Consider the following 18,777-nt stretch of genomic DNA (forward strand, 5'->3'; position numbering starts at 1 on the left):
AATATTGTAATAATTGAACTAAAATAACCGTGTACAAAATCGTGTTGGTTACCCAGATTCACATTTGGTTTTCAATTATTTCTCACTTAATTGCCCAGCCCTACACCAACCCTATGAACCATATTTAGATGACTTGTAAGTAGACTACAGACTGGACTTTATGCACTTGTGTTTTCATTCAACCTCATCTACAATGTAGTATCCTAAGGGAGCCTTCACACGGAGTTTATGCTCGCTCATTCTGAACGTAAAACTCGTTCAGAGTGAGCGGCGTAAAAAACATATCCCATTGATTTCTATGGGTGCCGACATACAAACGCTACCCATTTAAATCAATGGGAGGCTTTTTTACCTATTGCTTTGAATGTGAGCAGTGTAAAAAACAGATCCCATTGACTTGAATGGGTGCCGGCATACGCGTGTATCACATTGAAAGCAATAAGTAAAAAAGCCTCCCGTTGATTTCAATGGGTGGCGCGCGTATGCTGGCACCCATTCAAGTCAATGGGATCTGTTTTTTACGCCGCTCACTCTGAACGAGTTTTACGTTCAGAATGAGCGAGTGTAAACTCCGTGTGGAGGCTCCCTTAGTTTGGTTTAATAGGCAAAATGTGGGTGGTAAAATGCAGCCATTTTAAGGTTATGTGAAACAAATAATGCAAATGATGGAACACGGAGCACTATAGGAATAAATAAATGTGAAAGAAGAAAATATCCTTAGAATATACAGTATGGCAATGTAACTAATTGTATGTAATATACCACTAGCATTGAATACTCAATCACTTAATACGGTGCTGAGGATAATCATTAGATTACTATACATTAGTTTACACTCAAGTCTAAATAAAATATGATATTCTATGTCTGTTATCTACTACAGGGTCTTATCTAAACAGCATTCATTGGGTTTCCTGGAAATATGACTTAGTCATTAATCTCATGCATTATCCTTCATTTCCTACTTCTGTCAACATCGATCAACCATGTATTCTCTAGTTTGCCTGACGGTTTTACAATTATATCCAGATGAGACTTCATAGCCCCCAAGGCCAAAGAGCTTACACCGGATGTCATACATTATAGGATAGTACTTCAGGTTACTAGATCAGAGTGACCTCTACAGTGCCAGTAAACAGGTAGACAAGGACATACGCTAGGTTCACACTAACATTTGGGTTATTGTTATTCAGGTCAGCTTGGGGACCCAAAAATTGCAAACCCCATTTGCTTAAAAAGCGGTTACCCATGGAGACCCACAGACCTCATAGGCTTGCAATACTTTTCTCTACACTTATTTTAACCACTTCAGTACTGAGCCAAAAAATCATAGGTCTACTTGAATTCTTATACAGCAAGAGAACAGACTGACCAGCAAAGCTCTTCAGATACTTCAACATTTTATGAAAACTAGTTAACCAAATATTGTCTGGACAAATATAGTTACCTTTGGGCCTTGCATTTGTAAGCCCCTTTTTGTATCCTCTGACACAAAAAAAAGTAGCAAGATCACTACAGCATAATAAAACTGAATGGAGTTGTTACAACAGCCCTTACTGTAGTGTGGCAGTCACAATAACCTGCAAGTCACAATGTGACCCCATTCATGTCATTAAGCTATGAGACAGCATCGTGCAAGTGCATTTTTTTTTGTCACATGTCAATTTTGCAGTGTATGCTCTTTTCTTATTAAAGGGAGGCTCACAGACACAAAGTGCTCTTAACAAGTAAGGTGAATCATCCGCATTTATTGCCGAAAAAAGACCTGCACAAACTTTGCATGTCAATCTCTAAATATGCTGTGATAGTAGATGACTGAAATGGTTCATGACATCCCCTAGACAGCAATGTCACTGAGATGATCTATTCAACATTCTAGATGGAGCCTTTCCTTTGATTGAAGTGTAAGTCCACCTTTAGGCTTTTGACTGCTGGAAAATCATATGATTCCCACAACCGTCATGCAAGCTCAACGATTCCCTATAAGGGAGAAAGTCACAAAACAATTGCAAGAATTCTGACGTGGTCCCTAAAGGGAAATAGACAGGTCACACAACGGCCGTGGTTATTCCACAATCTTACCGTGACCGTTACACAACCAAGAGACTTATCTATAAAAAAAACTAAACAAGTAGATATTTGGGAATTGCTTAAGTATCAATTCACTAACGCAATACTAAAAATGTTCCACTTTTGCAATGGGAACATTCTCATAGTAAAGAAGGCCATCTTGAGAAAATATACCTGTCAGTAATTTCCCTGACAGTCTGACAGCATACACAGGTTGTCTGTCAGCAGTTTGTAGTCTGTATCCTGCTGCCACAAGTCATTTTGATAACAGTTCCTTAATGTTTGCAGATAGGTTCCCCTTATTGTTCCAAAACTCCAGAGGCAGAAAAATCTGAAGACCTATATAGGGCATATCTATAAAACTCACATAAATGTTGTATTGCAAAATATCACAGTGCCTGTAGCTTTAATGTGCATCATATATATTGATGTTCAGAATATCCGTGCTCTGCTTTTATACTCACAACACAATCATTTCCATGTCCTTAAATGACCATGCCCTGAGCCGTTTACATGTTGCAATATGTCATCTGAAAGGAACCCAGCCAAAATGCAGGAGGCAAAATGTGAGTAGACACAAAAACTGCTCACGACAGAATACATTTATACCACAAAACCTTGAAAGAAACAATGTACTCTATTAGTGTGCTGTTCTATATCAGTATACCCCCAAGAAATCCATAAGCCACATCTATCTATCTATCTATCTATCTATCTATCTATCTATCTATCTATCAATCATCTATCTAATATTTCCATTTCAGTGGGTGGTCTGACCATAACTTGAAACAACACGCCATATATCTTGGGGTTATATTTGACTGATCAGGGAGGCTTTGAACAATAAGGGAACGGTCCTGTATGAGAGGGGAGAGGTTGGGAGACAAAAGGGTTAAGTTACAAGAAAGAGTAAGTGGGAAAATATGGGAAGGAACAATGAGCAAGGAAGGGGATATAAACTAAATAGTGGCCCTCTTTCCCTAGGAATAAGGCAGCAATGTCACAGATCCTACTCTCACCTCACCCCTGTACCTAAGAATGGTGGGTCTGGAAAAGTTTCTGGCGTATATTTGGATATTAGAAGAGCAGGTGCTGCAAAACAGCATGATTGCACCCTCAATACCCTCACCCTGACACGCGCTCTATGTTCATGGTGACTAGATCGCTTATCTCCTGACAGGGGGTGGGTGGTGAGACAGCCTCAGACAGGATCCTCTAGCCTGGTCATACAGCAAGGCCCAGCTGTGGCCAGTCTGGTGTCAGCGAGAAACCTATTCATAGCTGTTGGCACCTGGAAGGAGGATCTGGTCCTCTTCCTGCACCCTCCCCTCTTCATCCAGGCGCTGGAGCAGTGCGGTGACCTTCTTGGTTTGGGCAGGCAGCACTTCCCCTCTTGATATGTGGCCAGTGAGGCTAGTATCACAGTGAAGGCATCTTGGAGCTTGGGCCAGAAAAGGCCAGCTGAAGATGATGGCCTGCAGTCTCCTTCAGGGCAAAGGTCTTGCCGTGCCAACTGCTCCAGCAGTGCTGCAGGCAGAGGAGGACAGAGGCCACAAGTCGGCCCTGGAAGATGGAGAGCGCCATGAGGGATCTGGGACAAGGAATGACTGATCAGACCAAGCGAAGACTTCGCACAGAGAACTAAATGACTATGAATGTCCTCCTTCTTTCTTCTCTGTTCCTTAGCTGCTATGGACTCCTAGTATATCTTTCTCAGCATATGTGTGTCTACTTCTATAATATATTACTGTGTATTATCATGTATCTGTATTACTATGCAGCTGTAACTTACTGAAATTTCCCCACTGTGGGACTATTAAAGGGTTATCTTATCTTATCTGGGATCAGCATGGTGCAACTAGGTGTGACACCAGATTGGTGTGCCGCCCTCTTCTTGGGTCAGCTTATCACTAAGGTGCAGGCGGACTTGAAGGTTTGGGACACTTTATGGGGGTCTACAATGGGCATTTGTTGTGGTTCCAGGCGGTGCTTGTTCATGTGGGTTCAGGCCTATTCTACCACCCTAACCATGCTGTGAATTTAGACAATGATCAAAGACTAAACTCCTGGTACCAGCCTGATGAAGGAACCGAGTTATTCCGAAAGCTGACAATATGTCATTTTTTGTTAGCCATTAAAAAGGTATCTACTACTGAGGACTCTCAATCTTTACTTTTCAAACAGTTATATTTCAGATATTATATAACGAACAACTTGCTTTATGTGTCATATAAAAGAGGAGATTCTCTGGAGATCTCACTGGTTGAAAACACAACCGGGATTAGGATATTTATATGCAGCTGTATAATATCCTACTAATATTTTGTTTGTTTGGATGTTTGCATGTTTGTGAGTTTGGATGTTTGTTCCTCAATCACACTAAAACGCCTGGACGGATTTGCGTGCAATTTTCCACAAACATAGTTTTCCCTTGGGATTGAAACATAGGCTACTTTTGGTGCCACTAAACAACATGGCTTCCCAGCAGGAGACTCGCAAAAGCAGGACTCCTATCCCCAGCTATAGACTCACACATACACTGCCTCGCATTTCCTGCCACAAACTGCCTGCACACTCCTTACTGTAGCCTCACGGGTAGCCCTCACTCTACTCATTCACATTTACATATAGCTTTCCACTACACACGGAGGCCCGTTGGTCCTGCCTGCAATCAAAATGGACTGGGATTGCAGGCATTAACACTTGACCCCCCTCCCCCTCAAACACCCCTTCCCCTTACCTTCAACGTTGCAGACCGGCTCCTGCCTGCTGACCTCACAGGAACCGACCTGTTCCATACTGAATGCTCCCACGCCTGTGTTTAGAATACTACTATTGCAGCTGGGCTATGGATAGCCGCGATAGTAAGGCACACAATCTCTCATAGATGGCACTACACTTGGATTGCCGTCTATGGAGACTTGCAATCAAATGATTGCAGGTTCACACCCCTCAGTGGAACAAAGAAAAAAGTAAAAAAAAAAGAAAACAATAAAAAAATCATCCAACAACACATATAAAGCTCCAAACTACTGTGATGCATATACATATTAGCTACCATTCTGCCCACAAATGCCCCGTCTACTAATAAACTATTTGCCCTACTCCCTCAACGTCACACTCACACGTACAAACCACCATTTTGGTTCACACTTTGGACTATCATTTCAATGAAAGCTCATCTAACCAATACACATTCCCCAGAATGCTATATCTACTGTTAATCTGGACCTGCCATATTGTGGTTGCAAAAAAAACCCTTAGGGAGTCTTCACATGGCGTAAACGCGTGTGTATTTTGCCAAAATACACGTGTAAAAATAAGACTCCCATTCACTTCAATGATATTTTTTTACACGCCTGTAAAATGTCATTGAAGTCAATAGGAGTCTTATTTTTACACGTGTATTTTGCACAAATACACACGCGTTCACTCCGTGTCAAGGCTCCCATACACTCAGTTCACACCACCGTCTGCTCTCCGTTCTTGCGATTCCATCTTCTGTTGTCACACAGTTCGCCCCTAAGCGCGGCTGACGCTGGGTTCACACTACCGTTCGGCACTCTATATTAGGTTTTCATCTTCTGCATGCAGAAGACGGAAACCTGTCAGACCGGATCCGGCCATGAACGGCGGTGAGTGTTTTATGCTCTCCGCCGCAAAACCGTTTTTTTAAAAATCAGACACAGAGTCCTGCATGTACGACTCTGTGTCTGCTTTAAAAAAAAAAGGTTTTGCAGCGGAGAGCATAAAAAAGGGGCAGTATGTACATGTCTACTTTACCATATACCAGCTGAAAGTACAAAAATAACAATCCTCCGAAAATAACAACAAATTGTCTGTATTACTACATACACAATATAACATATCACATTTGCTATCCCACCAAACTTTTAAAGCGCTTTTACAATTTCACACGTCTGTGTCCGCCCAATCCTCAAATCACCGCAGACGAAGTCGCGGATAAAAGCTAGTATATGATATAATAATCCCAATTACGACTATGGTTTCAACCAGTGATATCTCTGGAAATAATTTAGATAGCACTCCCACCTTAGGGTCACATTAAAGAAGCAGGTTTGTACCTTTTATAACATCCGAAATATATTTCTTTGAAGTGCCCCCCCCCCATATTTTCTCTACATATTACAGCCTGTACTCTATACACAATAACATTCAGTGAGAAGCAGGAACAGCTCTCAATACAGAAGCAAAAAATGCAGGATTTCACGGAAATGATCCAAAATTGGTTAATAAAGTATAAAAATTTATATTAATAGCACAAATACTACCAGAACATCAAAATTGTCAGAAAGTTTAGTTACATTTTAAATAAAATCAAATAGCATCTTGGACTAATATCAATCCCTGAGTTGTCCACATGTTACAGCCATGTCTTACTGACCACTAATATTGCCATTGATGTCTTTACAGCACATGTCAACCAGTGTTCATGGACTCCTAAGTGGCATCTGTATAGTTCTGCTTTAAGCATGATGTGTCACTGGGCAGATCTGCAAATGTTAGTTAATAATTCTAGCTATGGGAGTTGTATGCGGCCATATTGGTTGTCATCCAGCTTTCCCACAAACAGATATAAACCAACAATTTAACATCATGGGAAAAATCAAGGAATAATTATACTGTTGCTTCTGTGTTTGTTATCACATGAATGGTCTTTAGTTAAAAAGAGACCAATTATTCCTTTGGATTGTATTCTTATGCCCCCTTCACCCATAGTCTACAGTAGGTTATCAGCATAATAGAAGATGTTGAGCCAGCAGCAATTCTGGCAAACGAGCTTGCACAAAAAACTCCACTGAATATTTCATGTAAGCCTTACAAAAGAAGAACAAGCAGTTATCATATGTCTTTGTAAACCAGCAAAGCATTAAAAGCAAGATGCATGTAATTTACATAACATCCAGATTACTAAGCAGTGCTCAGAAGCAAAGGCTGCCTAAAGCAGAGACAATGCATGCGCTTCTCATGCCAAGGAATACAGATGCCCATAGCTCCGCAGGCTGGTGGAAGCAAGGGAATGTCTGTAAATACCTACAAATATTTCTTATTCTCATAGACATCATGCAGCTTGAGAACGTGGGGATGTTCAATCAGCTTCAGGATTGCAATCTCTCTTTCCACCTGCAGGAATGAGATTAAAGCACAGAGATTAACATTACACAATAATGCAAAATGGAAAGCAGATGTAGCAGAGATTTGCACATTTTGATCTTATAAAGCTGCATTGCTTGTGTACTGATCTTGGATGCATATTGGCTATTGCAGTAGGTTTACATGATGTCCTGTACATACCTAACATCTCTGCTTCACCTTCAAAAGTTGTCTACAGATACAATGTCTTATTATCACCAATACACTACATTATATTGCACTTAGCCAAAGTGGCTAAGAGTATGTTCACATTGCTGTTATTACAGTCCATTACTCTGATCTGTCATAGGATCAGAGCAATGGACTGTAATACCGACAGATTGAGTGATGCAGGCGGATCACCAATACGTCTGCGTTTGTCCCCTTTCACTGTAAGGCCCGGTTCACATCTGTGTTCGGTATTTCGTTCGAGGAGTCCACTTGGGGACCCCTTGAACGGAATACTGAACGCATTAAAAAGCGGTTAACTAAGAAAGCATACAGACCGCATAGACTATAATGGGGTCAGTGTGGTTTCCGCACGAAACATGGAGAGAAAAATGGTGCATGCAATACTTTTCTCTCTGCATGATTCGAGCGGACACCGTGCAGAAAACACACGGACCCTATTATATAGGGTCCGTGTGGTTTCTTAGCTAACCGCTTATTAATACTTTTAGGTTTCCGTTCGGAGAGTCCCCAAGCGGACTCCATGAACAGCATACCGAACGCAGATGTGAACCAGGCCTTACTTGCTATTTAATCCCTTATATGCTGCAGTCAATGCAAGTTATTTTATAGAGAAAAAAAAGTTAAAAGTTTATTTTTTTGTTAATGAAAAAAAATTAATAAAACACATCCGTAATAACCCCTAAAATAAAATTAGTACATTATTTATTCTACATGATAAGCTCCATAAACCTTAAAAGCTATATAAAGGGGACCCAAAAGTTTCCAGAATGAGGCTGATGCACGCACAGTTTTTGTAGTACACGATTCTGCAACTAGTTATTTGTTCAACCATGCCTTCTCAGTCAGTGTGCCAAGTGGCGTTGATGCGGAAGGTTTCGTCTACCCGCAGTGAATTTTCTTGCAAGAGCTGTTTTGTCCAGCCGCCGTTTTTCTTCATGGAGAAGTTTTATGAACAGCACGCAGCTGTGAAGTTTTGCTTTCTGCTCGGGAAAAAAGCATTGGAAACCGTTCAAATGTTGAAGACCGCTTACAAGGATGACGTTATGTGTCAAGCTCAAGTTTACTCGTGGTTCAACCCGCTTTAAAAATGGTGAAATGTCAATTGATGATCAACCGCGTTCTGGACGTCCGTCAACTTCCCGAATGGACGAAAGTGTCCAAAAAAATCAACGAGCTCGTGCATGAAGATCGACGACGAACCATTGAGGAACTCGAAGAGTTGTCTGGAATGAATTGGAACTCGATTCAGTGCATTTTATCGGAGGATTTGGGCATGTCACAGGTCGCTGCAAAGTTTGTGCCGCGGCTCTTGACTGATCAACAGAAAGAGCGTCGCATCGAAACATGCCATGCAATGAAAGAACATGCCGAAACCGACCCAGAATTTTTTCTAAAATTATGACGGGAGACGAGTCTTGGTGCTATGCTTACGACCCGGAAACCAAACAACAATCAAGCCACTGGAAGACGCCATCCTCGCCCCGTGCCAAAAAGGCTTGTCAAGTGAAGTCCAATGTGAAGACAATGGTCATTTATTTTTTTGATGCAAAAGGGATTGTGCACTTGGAATTCGTTCCAACAGGTCAGACCATCAACCAGGTTTTCTACTTGGGGGTTCTCAAGAGGTTGCACAACAGTGTGCGGCGAATAAGGCCCGAAATGTGGCAGTATGGTGATTGGTTTTTCCACCACGACAATGCCCCAGCCCTCACCGCCATCTCGGTGACCACTTTCATGGCAAGAAATGGCATGCCTGTCTTGCCCCACCCACCCTATTTACCCGATATGGCTCCCAGTGACTTTTATTTATTCCCACGAATGAAGAGGAACCTCAAGGGGAAGCGTTTCGCCGACGTGGAGGAGGTGAAGAGTAAAACAACGGAGGCGCTTGCACACATCAAAGTAGATGAGTTTAAAAAATGTTTTGAACAATGGCAGACGAGATTTGACAAGTGTATTGCCGCTAAAGGAGAGGACTTTGAAGGAATTTTGTACAAAAAAATAAATACACGCTTCAAAAACAACTTTTCTGGAAACTTTTGGGTATCCCCTCGTACAATATTGAATAAGTTATGAATGAAGAGAGGGATAAAATGTACTGGTGTAAGGCTAAAATACCTTAGATCGCTAAAGGGTTAAAATAAACATAGGGCAACAAAGTTATGCGCCAGAAATATTTTTTGGGTTATTAATTCACAATTTGAAATATAAAATGTGACATTTTTAGTAGGGTTTCTGCAATTTTAAAGAGGACCAGCTCCAACAAGTCCAACTCTACATCATTTAATGTGTACTGCTCCACCGATTCTGGCAGAGATGGAATTTTTTTTCTCTAGCCCCCACCATTCCCGTGCAATCAATGCTCTTAGTTTAGGTGTCTAATATGCTATTTAGGCTCTGTACTGTCATAAGGGCAGTTTCAGGCAGGAGCAGACAAGGGGTGTGATTCTAAGCCCTGACACTGGCTACTTCTGATTTGAGTTATGAATTGGAGTTGCTCAGGCATGCTGGGGCCTAGAGAAAAAATTCAAAGTGCACTGGAATCAGTGACTGTAAGGCTGAGTTCAGTCAGGGTTTTTTGGTCAGGATTTTGATGAGGGTTCTGCGTCAAAATCCTGACCAAAAAAACGCCTCCCATTGAAATCAATGGGTGCCGGTCATTTCCTTTTTCCGCAAGCAGTTTGTTCCCGCTCACAGAAAAAAGCAGCGACATGCCCTTTCTTCAGGTGGATTCCGTGGTTGATTCAGCCGAGGATGTCTGCCTGAAGACACTCCTTCCCTCACGACTAGGCCCATTCATTTTGGCCTTATCCGGAGCAGAGTGCCGTGACTGGATGCCGGTGCACTGTATGCACTGCACCGACATCCAGTTGCGGCTAGCCGTTTTTTGGTCCGGAATCTGAGGCAGTCTCCGCGTCAAATTCGAGACCAAAAAACCCCGTCTGAACTCAGCCTTAGGGGTTTAAAGTAATATTTGTAGCATTGTTTAACAAAAATTGGCAAGAAAATGTGCATGTACAATGGTCAAAAACACCAAATGCTCTTGTCAAAAAGCAATACTGAAAATTCTTGAAGTGCATGACATTTTTAATAGCATACAACATACTGAAAAAAGTGTGCAAAACCTTTTGGATGGTTTTATATAAAGTACCATAAGTGTAAAAGTCAAAGTTGTAGGCAGTAACATTTATCTTTGATGCAGTTGTTGTATCCATGACCATGGTGTTGTAATGGTATACACTCACCGGCCACTTTATTAGGTACACCATGCTAGTAACGGGTTGGACCCCCTTTTGCCTTCAGAACTGCCTCATTTCTTCGTGGCATAGATACAACAAGGTGCTGGAAGCATTCCTCAGAGATTTTGGTCCATATTGACATGATGGCATCACACAGTTGCCGCAGATTTGTCGGCTGCACATCCATGATGCGAATCTCCCGTTCCACCACATCCCAAAGATGCTCCTCTATTGGATTGAGATCTGGTGACTGTGGAGGCCATTGGAGTACAGTGAACTCATTGTCATGTTCAAGAAACCAGTCTGAGATGATTCCAGCTTTATGACATGGCATTGCATTATCCTGCTGAAAGTAGCCATCAGATGTTGGGTACATTGTGGTCATAAAGGGATGGACATGGTCAGCAACAATACTCAGGTAGGCTTTGGCGTTGCAACGATGCTCAATTGGTACCAAGGGGCCCAAAGATTGCCAAGAAAATATTCCCCACACCATGACACCACCACCACCAGCCTGAACCGTTGATACAAGGCAGGATGGATCCATGCTTTCATGTTGTTGACGCCAAATTCTGACCCTACCATCCGAATGTCGCAGCAGAAATCGAGACTCATCAGACCAGGCAACGTTTTTCCAATCTTCAATTGTCCAATTTCAATGAGCTTGTGCAAATTGTAGCCTCAGTTTCCTGTTCTTAGCTGAAAGGAGTGGCACCCGGTGTGGTCTTCTGCTGCTGTAGCCCATCTGCCTCAAAGTTCGACGTACTGTGTGTTCAGAGATGCTCTTCTGGCTACCTTGGTTGTAACGGGTGGCTATTTGAGTCACTGTTGCCTTTCTATCAGCTCGAACCAGTCTGGCCATTCTCCTCTGACCTCTGGCATCAACAACGCATTTCCGCCCACAGAACTGCCGCTCACTGGATGTTTTTTCTTTTTCAGACCATTCTCTGTAAACCCTAGAGATGGTTGTGCGTGAAAATCCCAGTAGATCAGCAGTTTCTGAAATACTCAGACCAGCCCTTCTGGCACCAACAACCATGCCACGTTCAAAGGCACTCAAATCACCTTTCTTCCCCATACTGATGCTCGGTTTGAACTGCAGGAGATTGTCTTGACCATGTCTACATGCCTAAATGCACTGAGTTGCCGCCATGTGATTGGCTGATTAGAAATTAAGTGTTAACGAGCAGTTGGACAGGTGTACCTAATAAAGTGGCCGGTGAGTGTATTTTCATGGATTAGTTAAAGCTAGGCAGCATCATTTAATGTTACTGACTCCTTTAAGAGTTTTGTTTGAACATAAATCATATAGAGAACGGTCTCGATTATTAACACTACAGTTTGTGAAGGCTACAGAGATGCTGTGCACATATGACATGCATGGAGTGAAAGGCTGGCATATATAAAGTGACTTCCCCTGGAGCAAAATGATCTGAGCCAGTATTGATAGCGCTGGATGCTATATACATATGACCTTATTTAATAGAATGACTCTTTGCAGAGACACGCAACTCAGACCCCTATTGCCCATGGTCTTGACTGCACAGAATTGCAAGGATGGTCTTCGGGCAAGTGTGGCACAGACAACACACACCAGAGAACGCAAAATGAAGATGCCTTCCTTATTTATCCACTGGACCCCATCCATCCAGGCACATGAAGCAATCTGCATTTTCATCATGTGATGAATATGTCACGTTTGTCATTTTCATTGTTCTGCTCCTATGAAGAAGCAGTACAATGGACGCTATCGTGTACATGTTAATAGAGCCCATTACTGGAGCTTTTGGATCATCTGCAGGTTGTGTAATAGTCTGAGGGCTGTTTACCAAAGGAAGATTCTGATCAGGGCTTGTGCTAAGTTAGTGTAAGACCTGAGGCAGTGGTAAATTCAGGGAGAATCTCTTGTGTAATATGCCTTAGTGCCTGAGGAGGTGGTATATCAGTGTAACAGCTTTATGCAGACCATCCCTTTAAGTATTACCCAACTCCTAAGTAGATGGCATTTAACCCTTTAAGGATGCAGTCTGGTGTGGGTGTTAATCGGAGTCTAACACCTCCACCAAGCATATTGAACCGTCACCCCAGTGTTACAGAGCATACAGCATGTCACTTTTGTAAATTTGGAGCAAAGCAACTTTGAAGTTTTATCCAAATGAAGCCATTGGTGCATTCAGGGCAGGCCTTGAACTCCCTGAAGCACTGGTGTTGCCACTCAGACCTCCTACCATCTCCTGCCTGCATCACCCTGTGCAGTCAATATTCCCACTGCATTGACATGATCCATCCTACTTGAACAGCAGGAGCAGTGCTCTTGGTGCACCGGGGGCGGGCGTTCAGCCCCAATTGCCTCTTTTGCAAAAAAGTTGTTTTTCTCCAAATCTAAAAATATGACATGCATAACAGAGGTATATCCTTTATCACTGTAATGTGCTCTGTAACATGGTGCTGGCGGTTTAATATGTTTGGAAGAGGTTCTAGTTGCTTTTATACCATTTTCTCATATGTATAATTTTGACCACTTTGTATTACTTGTTTTGGGGAGATGAGATGACCAAAGCACATAATTGCTTTTACAGTGTCCATCAAAGATGTTAAATAAGGTTATAGTTGTATAGTCCAGACTTACATGCACATGGTGCACATGGTAATAGCTAATATGTTTTTAGGTTACTTTTTTAATGAGAAAGTGCTTTTAAAACTTGCATTGGTTTTTTTGCATATTTTTGTAAAGGTGACTTGAATTTCGAATTCCCTGTACAATATACTGCAATAATGTAATATATACTATATATCGTACATTATGGTTTATGTGTATTGGGCTAAAGCCTATTGCACTTCTGTACATAGTAGCAAGGAAGCTGTTAATTGGCCTCATGGCTACAACGGCAACCGCTCAGCACTCCTATAATCTCACTGACACTCTAACAGCCCAGATGCCATGGTCGATATTGATCAATGCATCTGAAGGGTTAATATGCTGGGCAGAACCTGGAAACAAGATGGCAGGCAAAGTTCCTGGGCCATCTACATTGATATGCCATACCATTACAGAGCTGAGTGTTAAATACATACTCATACATTTCTGTGAGTGGAAAAAGGAACCCATTGAAGTCAATGGGAGGCTTTTTTTTCCACATGGATTCTGACACGGATTCCGCATCAGGATCCGTGCCCAAATACTCCGTGTGCATTGACCCTAAGGCCAAGGTCCCACATTGCAGTAAAGGAGCGTTATTCCTGTTGCGGAAATGCAACAAAAAAACAGCTGTGCTTTACAGTACCAGCAAAGTGAAAAAGATTATGGATAATCTCATCCACACATTGCAGAAAAAATAACGCTGCAGAAAAATGTCAATTATACCTGCAAAATTACTTGCATTTTCCTTTTAGATTTAATAATGGAAGAAAGACCACAAGGAAAAATGCTGTGGACAAATCTTGTGATGCATTTCCACTGCGTTTTTTTTTCCTGCAGCATTTTTTGTTCCGCTATGTGGAGCCTAAGCCTAAAAAACCTTCTTATTGGACATGATAAAATATGCCATCTGTGAAGTTTGACTATCCAGACTCCTACCCACTTCTAAATAAAAGGGTGCATTGCGAAATGGCCATACTACTTTAGATCTAGTATCTGGTCCAGCTGTGCTCCAGACTACACAGCAGCGCTATCACTATAGACATTACAAAATCTTCAGTCTATATGCTTACTGCATTCATGTTTGTAGGAGTAAGAATATTGTGTACCTACCTTCATTAAGACAGACTCTGAGAGCTTTTCTCGGTTTACAATCTTTATTGCCACTTTCTGTCCTGTTATACAGTGAACACCTAGTTTAACCAACCCTATGAAGACAAGGAATAGACAAGGTTAGAATCACGTGAAATCACAATGATGACATAATTATACACAATTATAACAGGAGAAGATGTCTGGTGAGCTTCACATTCTAAGGAGTCTTTTGCCACCACAAAGTTATAGGTACTCCATATTGACAGTAGGTATAGCCTAGTTATAGATGTCAGCCATCTTTAATCATTTTTATCTTGGCATGTATATAAATGTATACATATCATAATGCCTTTTTCTTATTGGGTTACACAATGGCATAACTAGGAATGGCGGGGCCCCGTGGCGAACTTTTGACATGCCCCCCCCCCGACTGACACCGAAGACCTCGACTGCCCCCTCCTCCGCATTTCTCCGCGCTCTATTATGCCCCATAGTGGCCCCTGCACACAGTATTATACCCCATAGTGGCCCCTGCACACAGTATTATATCCCTTAGTGGCCCATGCACACAGTCTAAAATCGGACCACAATGGAGACTGCTGTGGTCCGATCTTAGACTCCGCCTCCTCACAGACGAGCCTCCGGCAGGACCAGCATTGATTGCCGAATGCTGTACACTGGCCAATCAACGCTGGTCAATTCATTCCTATGAGAAAAAGTAAGCTCGCTCATAACAGCAAGCTGTCAGCTCTCCCAACTAGCAAGGACGAGCCTGCTGCAGAACCAGCGTTGATTTGCCGCAGGATCGTCTTTGCTAGCCGGGAGAGCTGGCAGCTTGCTGTTATATGGGAGCTGACTCTCTTTCTCATAGGAATGAATTGACCAGCGTTGATTGGCCAGTGTACAGCATTCGGCCAATCAACGTGGTTCTGCCGGAGGCTCATCTGTGAGGAGGCGGAGTCTAAGATCGGACCACAGCATTCTCCATTGTGGCACGATTTTAGACTCCACCTCCTCACAGACGAGCCTCTGGCAGGACCAGTGTTGATTGCCAAATGCTGTACACTGGCCAATCAACGCTGGTCAATTCATTCCTATGAGAAAAAGTAAGCTCGCTCGTAACAGCAAGCTGCCTGCTTCTAGCAAGGACGAGCCTGCTGCAGAACCAGCGTTGATTTGCTGAATGCTATACACTGTATAGCATTCGGCCAATCAACGCTGGCTCTGAATCAAATATTTACAGCGAATAGCTAGTAGTATTCGATCAAGTACGAATATTTCGAATACGGTACCTACTCGATCGAATACTACTCGCTCATCTCTAATAAGTATGGCTCATATAGCACCCAATAATAACACAAAGCTCCAATCGTATTATTAGACACAATACTGTATATGTGATGAATATTCTTCTGTAAATCTGGTTTACTCCATTTTTTTCTGACAAACTAAAAATATAGTAATTGTTTACTTCTCTTCCAATGAAAGTGACACCTATGAATAACTCCTGTGGCATATCTTGCTACTACATAAGCAATTAGAAATAGATGTAAGTCCATTCAATTTAGAAGATGGTATATCACACACTTATTTTCAAAGCTCTATTTTCTAAGATATTGTCAGGCCCTTACAGCACCCCTCTGCAGGTGCAAAGGGTGCGCCTATGGTATTTTTGCACCTTATACTACCATCTGTACCTTATAATAATACCTGCTCATAAGTACCCATCACATGCTCTTTAAAGAAGACCTCCACTGGAAACCCAGCTTTCCACATCTGCTACCCCCTCCCAACCAGACTGTATTTCACACTTAGCATTGCTTTTACGTATACTGTATATATTGTTACAGTGCAACCTCCTCTTTGCAACCTCCTGTTTTCTCTTCTTCTGCCAATCCTATGATTCTCTAGCAAAGGATTGCATGGCCAACTAGAGACAGTACCATCTTTACCTACTTGGGAGGTAATAATTCTCTACTCTATAATGTCTTATATACGCTAAGACTCCAGAAGTATCCAGTTAAAGAGGCTGCACTTTCATCTTCTTCATTACAACTGTGTAACTATGAGAAGCTTCTTCCCACATATGGTAGAAAAGCATGTAAAGCCAAATTCACCCTGTTACTACGTAACAGCCCCAATGTCACATGTAGAGGAAGAAACAGCAAATGAAATGCAATACCACATTGATGCACATAGTAAACTAGATTTTGGTAAAATATTCCTTTGATACAGACTTCCAGATAAAATCCCTAGCAGTTATGGCTTGGTTTGTTCGCAGAATACACTGATTCAATTAACAGACTAGCGCGATCACTATTACATGAGAATACCTGCTCTCTTTGTTGAGTACAATGAACACACAAGAACGCACTTCATTCATTTGCAAAATGAGGAACACATAATTGGATCATTTGCAGACATGTTAAGCCTGGAGATACTAAAGGATGCCATTATATCTTGGGGCACCTTGTTATGACAAACTAATGATATGGTTATTTAGAATTCTAGAACACTAAAGGCCGATCTGGAGAATCTAAAAGATAACAATTCCTAAAGTACATTAGAATTCTGAATATCAATCATTAAATATATTGGTAAACTAAGTGGCATTTTTATGAAGAAAATACAGGCAAACAGATAAAAGCCAAGGTACGCCGGCTCTTTAGCTATAAATCTATTGTGTACTTGTTGTGTAGACTGAAATGAAATAAAAAAAGAGTCTAGAACAGCAAGTATATACATCACACTTTTTAAAGGGAACCTGTCAGTGGTTTTGGCACTGTCATGTGCAGGATTAAGTACTGGCCTTTCTATTGGTGCCCTCTGTAAGATTTTGAGGGACAGAGCAGATTCATCCTAGACATTGTGTCCCCTTGTTTGGGGAAAAGTTGTCCTTTGGGTGATGACACCTCCCAGCCAGGACTGACGTCTCCCTTGTGCTGTCAGGAGGGAGGAAACTGTGTCAGTCATACCCAGGAGGGGCACCAAAAAGACAGTATGACTAGGCAGAAGCAGCATCCCGCCCCCTTGACTACTTAGGTTAATTTACATATGTCTTTTTGTGCTGACAACAATTTCTTACTTCACTTTGCTGCAACATAAATATTATAAAGGGGCAACAATGGAAAGGGAATTGCTTCATCCTCCACATGATGGGGCCAGTTTATGATGGGGAAAAAAAATACCTGACCGGTTCCCTTTAATGTGTCCGATTATATGAAGACAAGTTCCAGAAGGGTAACTTTGATAACTCTGCAAAAAAAATCTTTGCATATATTAATAGCACATGGAAATGCAAGAAACTTTGTAACATACAGATGTGGCAGAAATAACTTGAACGTCTGCAAGTGGTTAAACTACTATAGTGTGATATCTTATCACAGATGACAACAAAAAACAATTAAATGGGGGTTTTTTTCCAATAACTTTTCATGTTTTTTTGTCTTCTATGATGAGATATCACACTATAGCAGTTTAACCAATTGCAGAAGTTCAGGTTAACTTTGTTACATCTGTATCTTCCCGGAGAAAAAAAAATCTTCTTATCCACTTGTCAGGCTCTTATCCTCCTGCCTCTCCCACTTAAGCTCTCCACTCACTCTGATACATCTTTGGATATTTCTTTGGATTCCAGAACAGATTGTCAGCTCACAAAAGTAATAGATTATATGTGCCCATAGAAGTCTATGGATAGAGGAGGGATATGGTGTTGCATCTTATGGTATGTCTTCTGTCTCATCCTAGTAGTTTATTCACATCAGTAGTGATACTGTATATACTTTTATGTAATGTCCAATATGGTATTGTTGCTTCTTCTGCGTGAGTTAGTAAGATTTAGGAACCGGATCTCCATGTATTTTCTGTTGTCTATGGAAATATTTCAGAAGGCAGTCTCTACCCACAAGCTCAGGAACAGCTAAGTATTAGATATGAAACCGACAAGTGAGAATACTACTGAAAATTCAGAGTACAAGTCACATAATGGCCAAAAATGGTGTTGCTCTTCATGTATACTATGTACACTTGTTTAACCACTTGCCAACCACTTAGTAACTAGATATGTCTGGGCAGTCAGCAATTAACTCTGCACGAACGTGTCTGTATTTCCTGCAGAGTTAAAGAGCTGTATGGGATGTGCAGTGGAAGGAGAAGGCAGAGATGGTTTATTACTGTCCCTGCCTTCCCGGTCCTGTGTACATAGTGATTAATGAGTGCTATCTATACAACTATGGAAGTGCCAAAATGTGACTTATTCCCAGTTCGGTGATGATGTGAACTCTGCATTGTACAAGAGGCTGAATTCCTCCTACAACTGAGGCATTAGCCCATTTTAGGGGTTATCAGAAAAAAAAAAAAAAAGTGTCACCTCTATAATAATCTCTGTAA

At 41.7% G+C, this 18,777-nt stretch overlaps 1 protein-coding gene across 6 annotated transcripts in view; it reads right to left on the minus strand.

Annotated features, from left to right (window-relative positions):
* The window catches only part of BRSK1 (BR serine/threonine kinase 1), a 276,210-nt gene that overhangs the window by 104,155 nt on the left and 153,278 nt on the right, over window positions 1-18,777 (minus strand). For 5 of the 6 annotated variants that reach the window (XM_075280126.1, XM_075280130.1, XM_075280129.1 and 2 more), the window contains 2 exons: window positions 14,407-14,501; window positions 7,130-7,215 (listed from right to left, as the gene is read on the minus strand). In XM_075280126.1, the coding sequence (XP_075136227.1) occupies window positions 7,130-7,215; window positions 14,407-14,501 (181 nt within the window). Of the gene's footprint in view, window positions 1-7,125; window positions 7,216-14,406; window positions 14,502-18,777 lie in introns of those variants that run through there. The other variant, XM_075280128.1, reaches the window with a different exon arrangement.

Source organism: Leptodactylus fuscus, chromosome 6, assembly GCF_031893055.1.
Source record: "Leptodactylus fuscus isolate aLepFus1 chromosome 6, aLepFus1.hap2, whole genome shotgun sequence".
NCBI lineage: Eukaryota > Metazoa > Chordata > Amphibia > Anura > Leptodactylidae > Leptodactylus > Leptodactylus fuscus.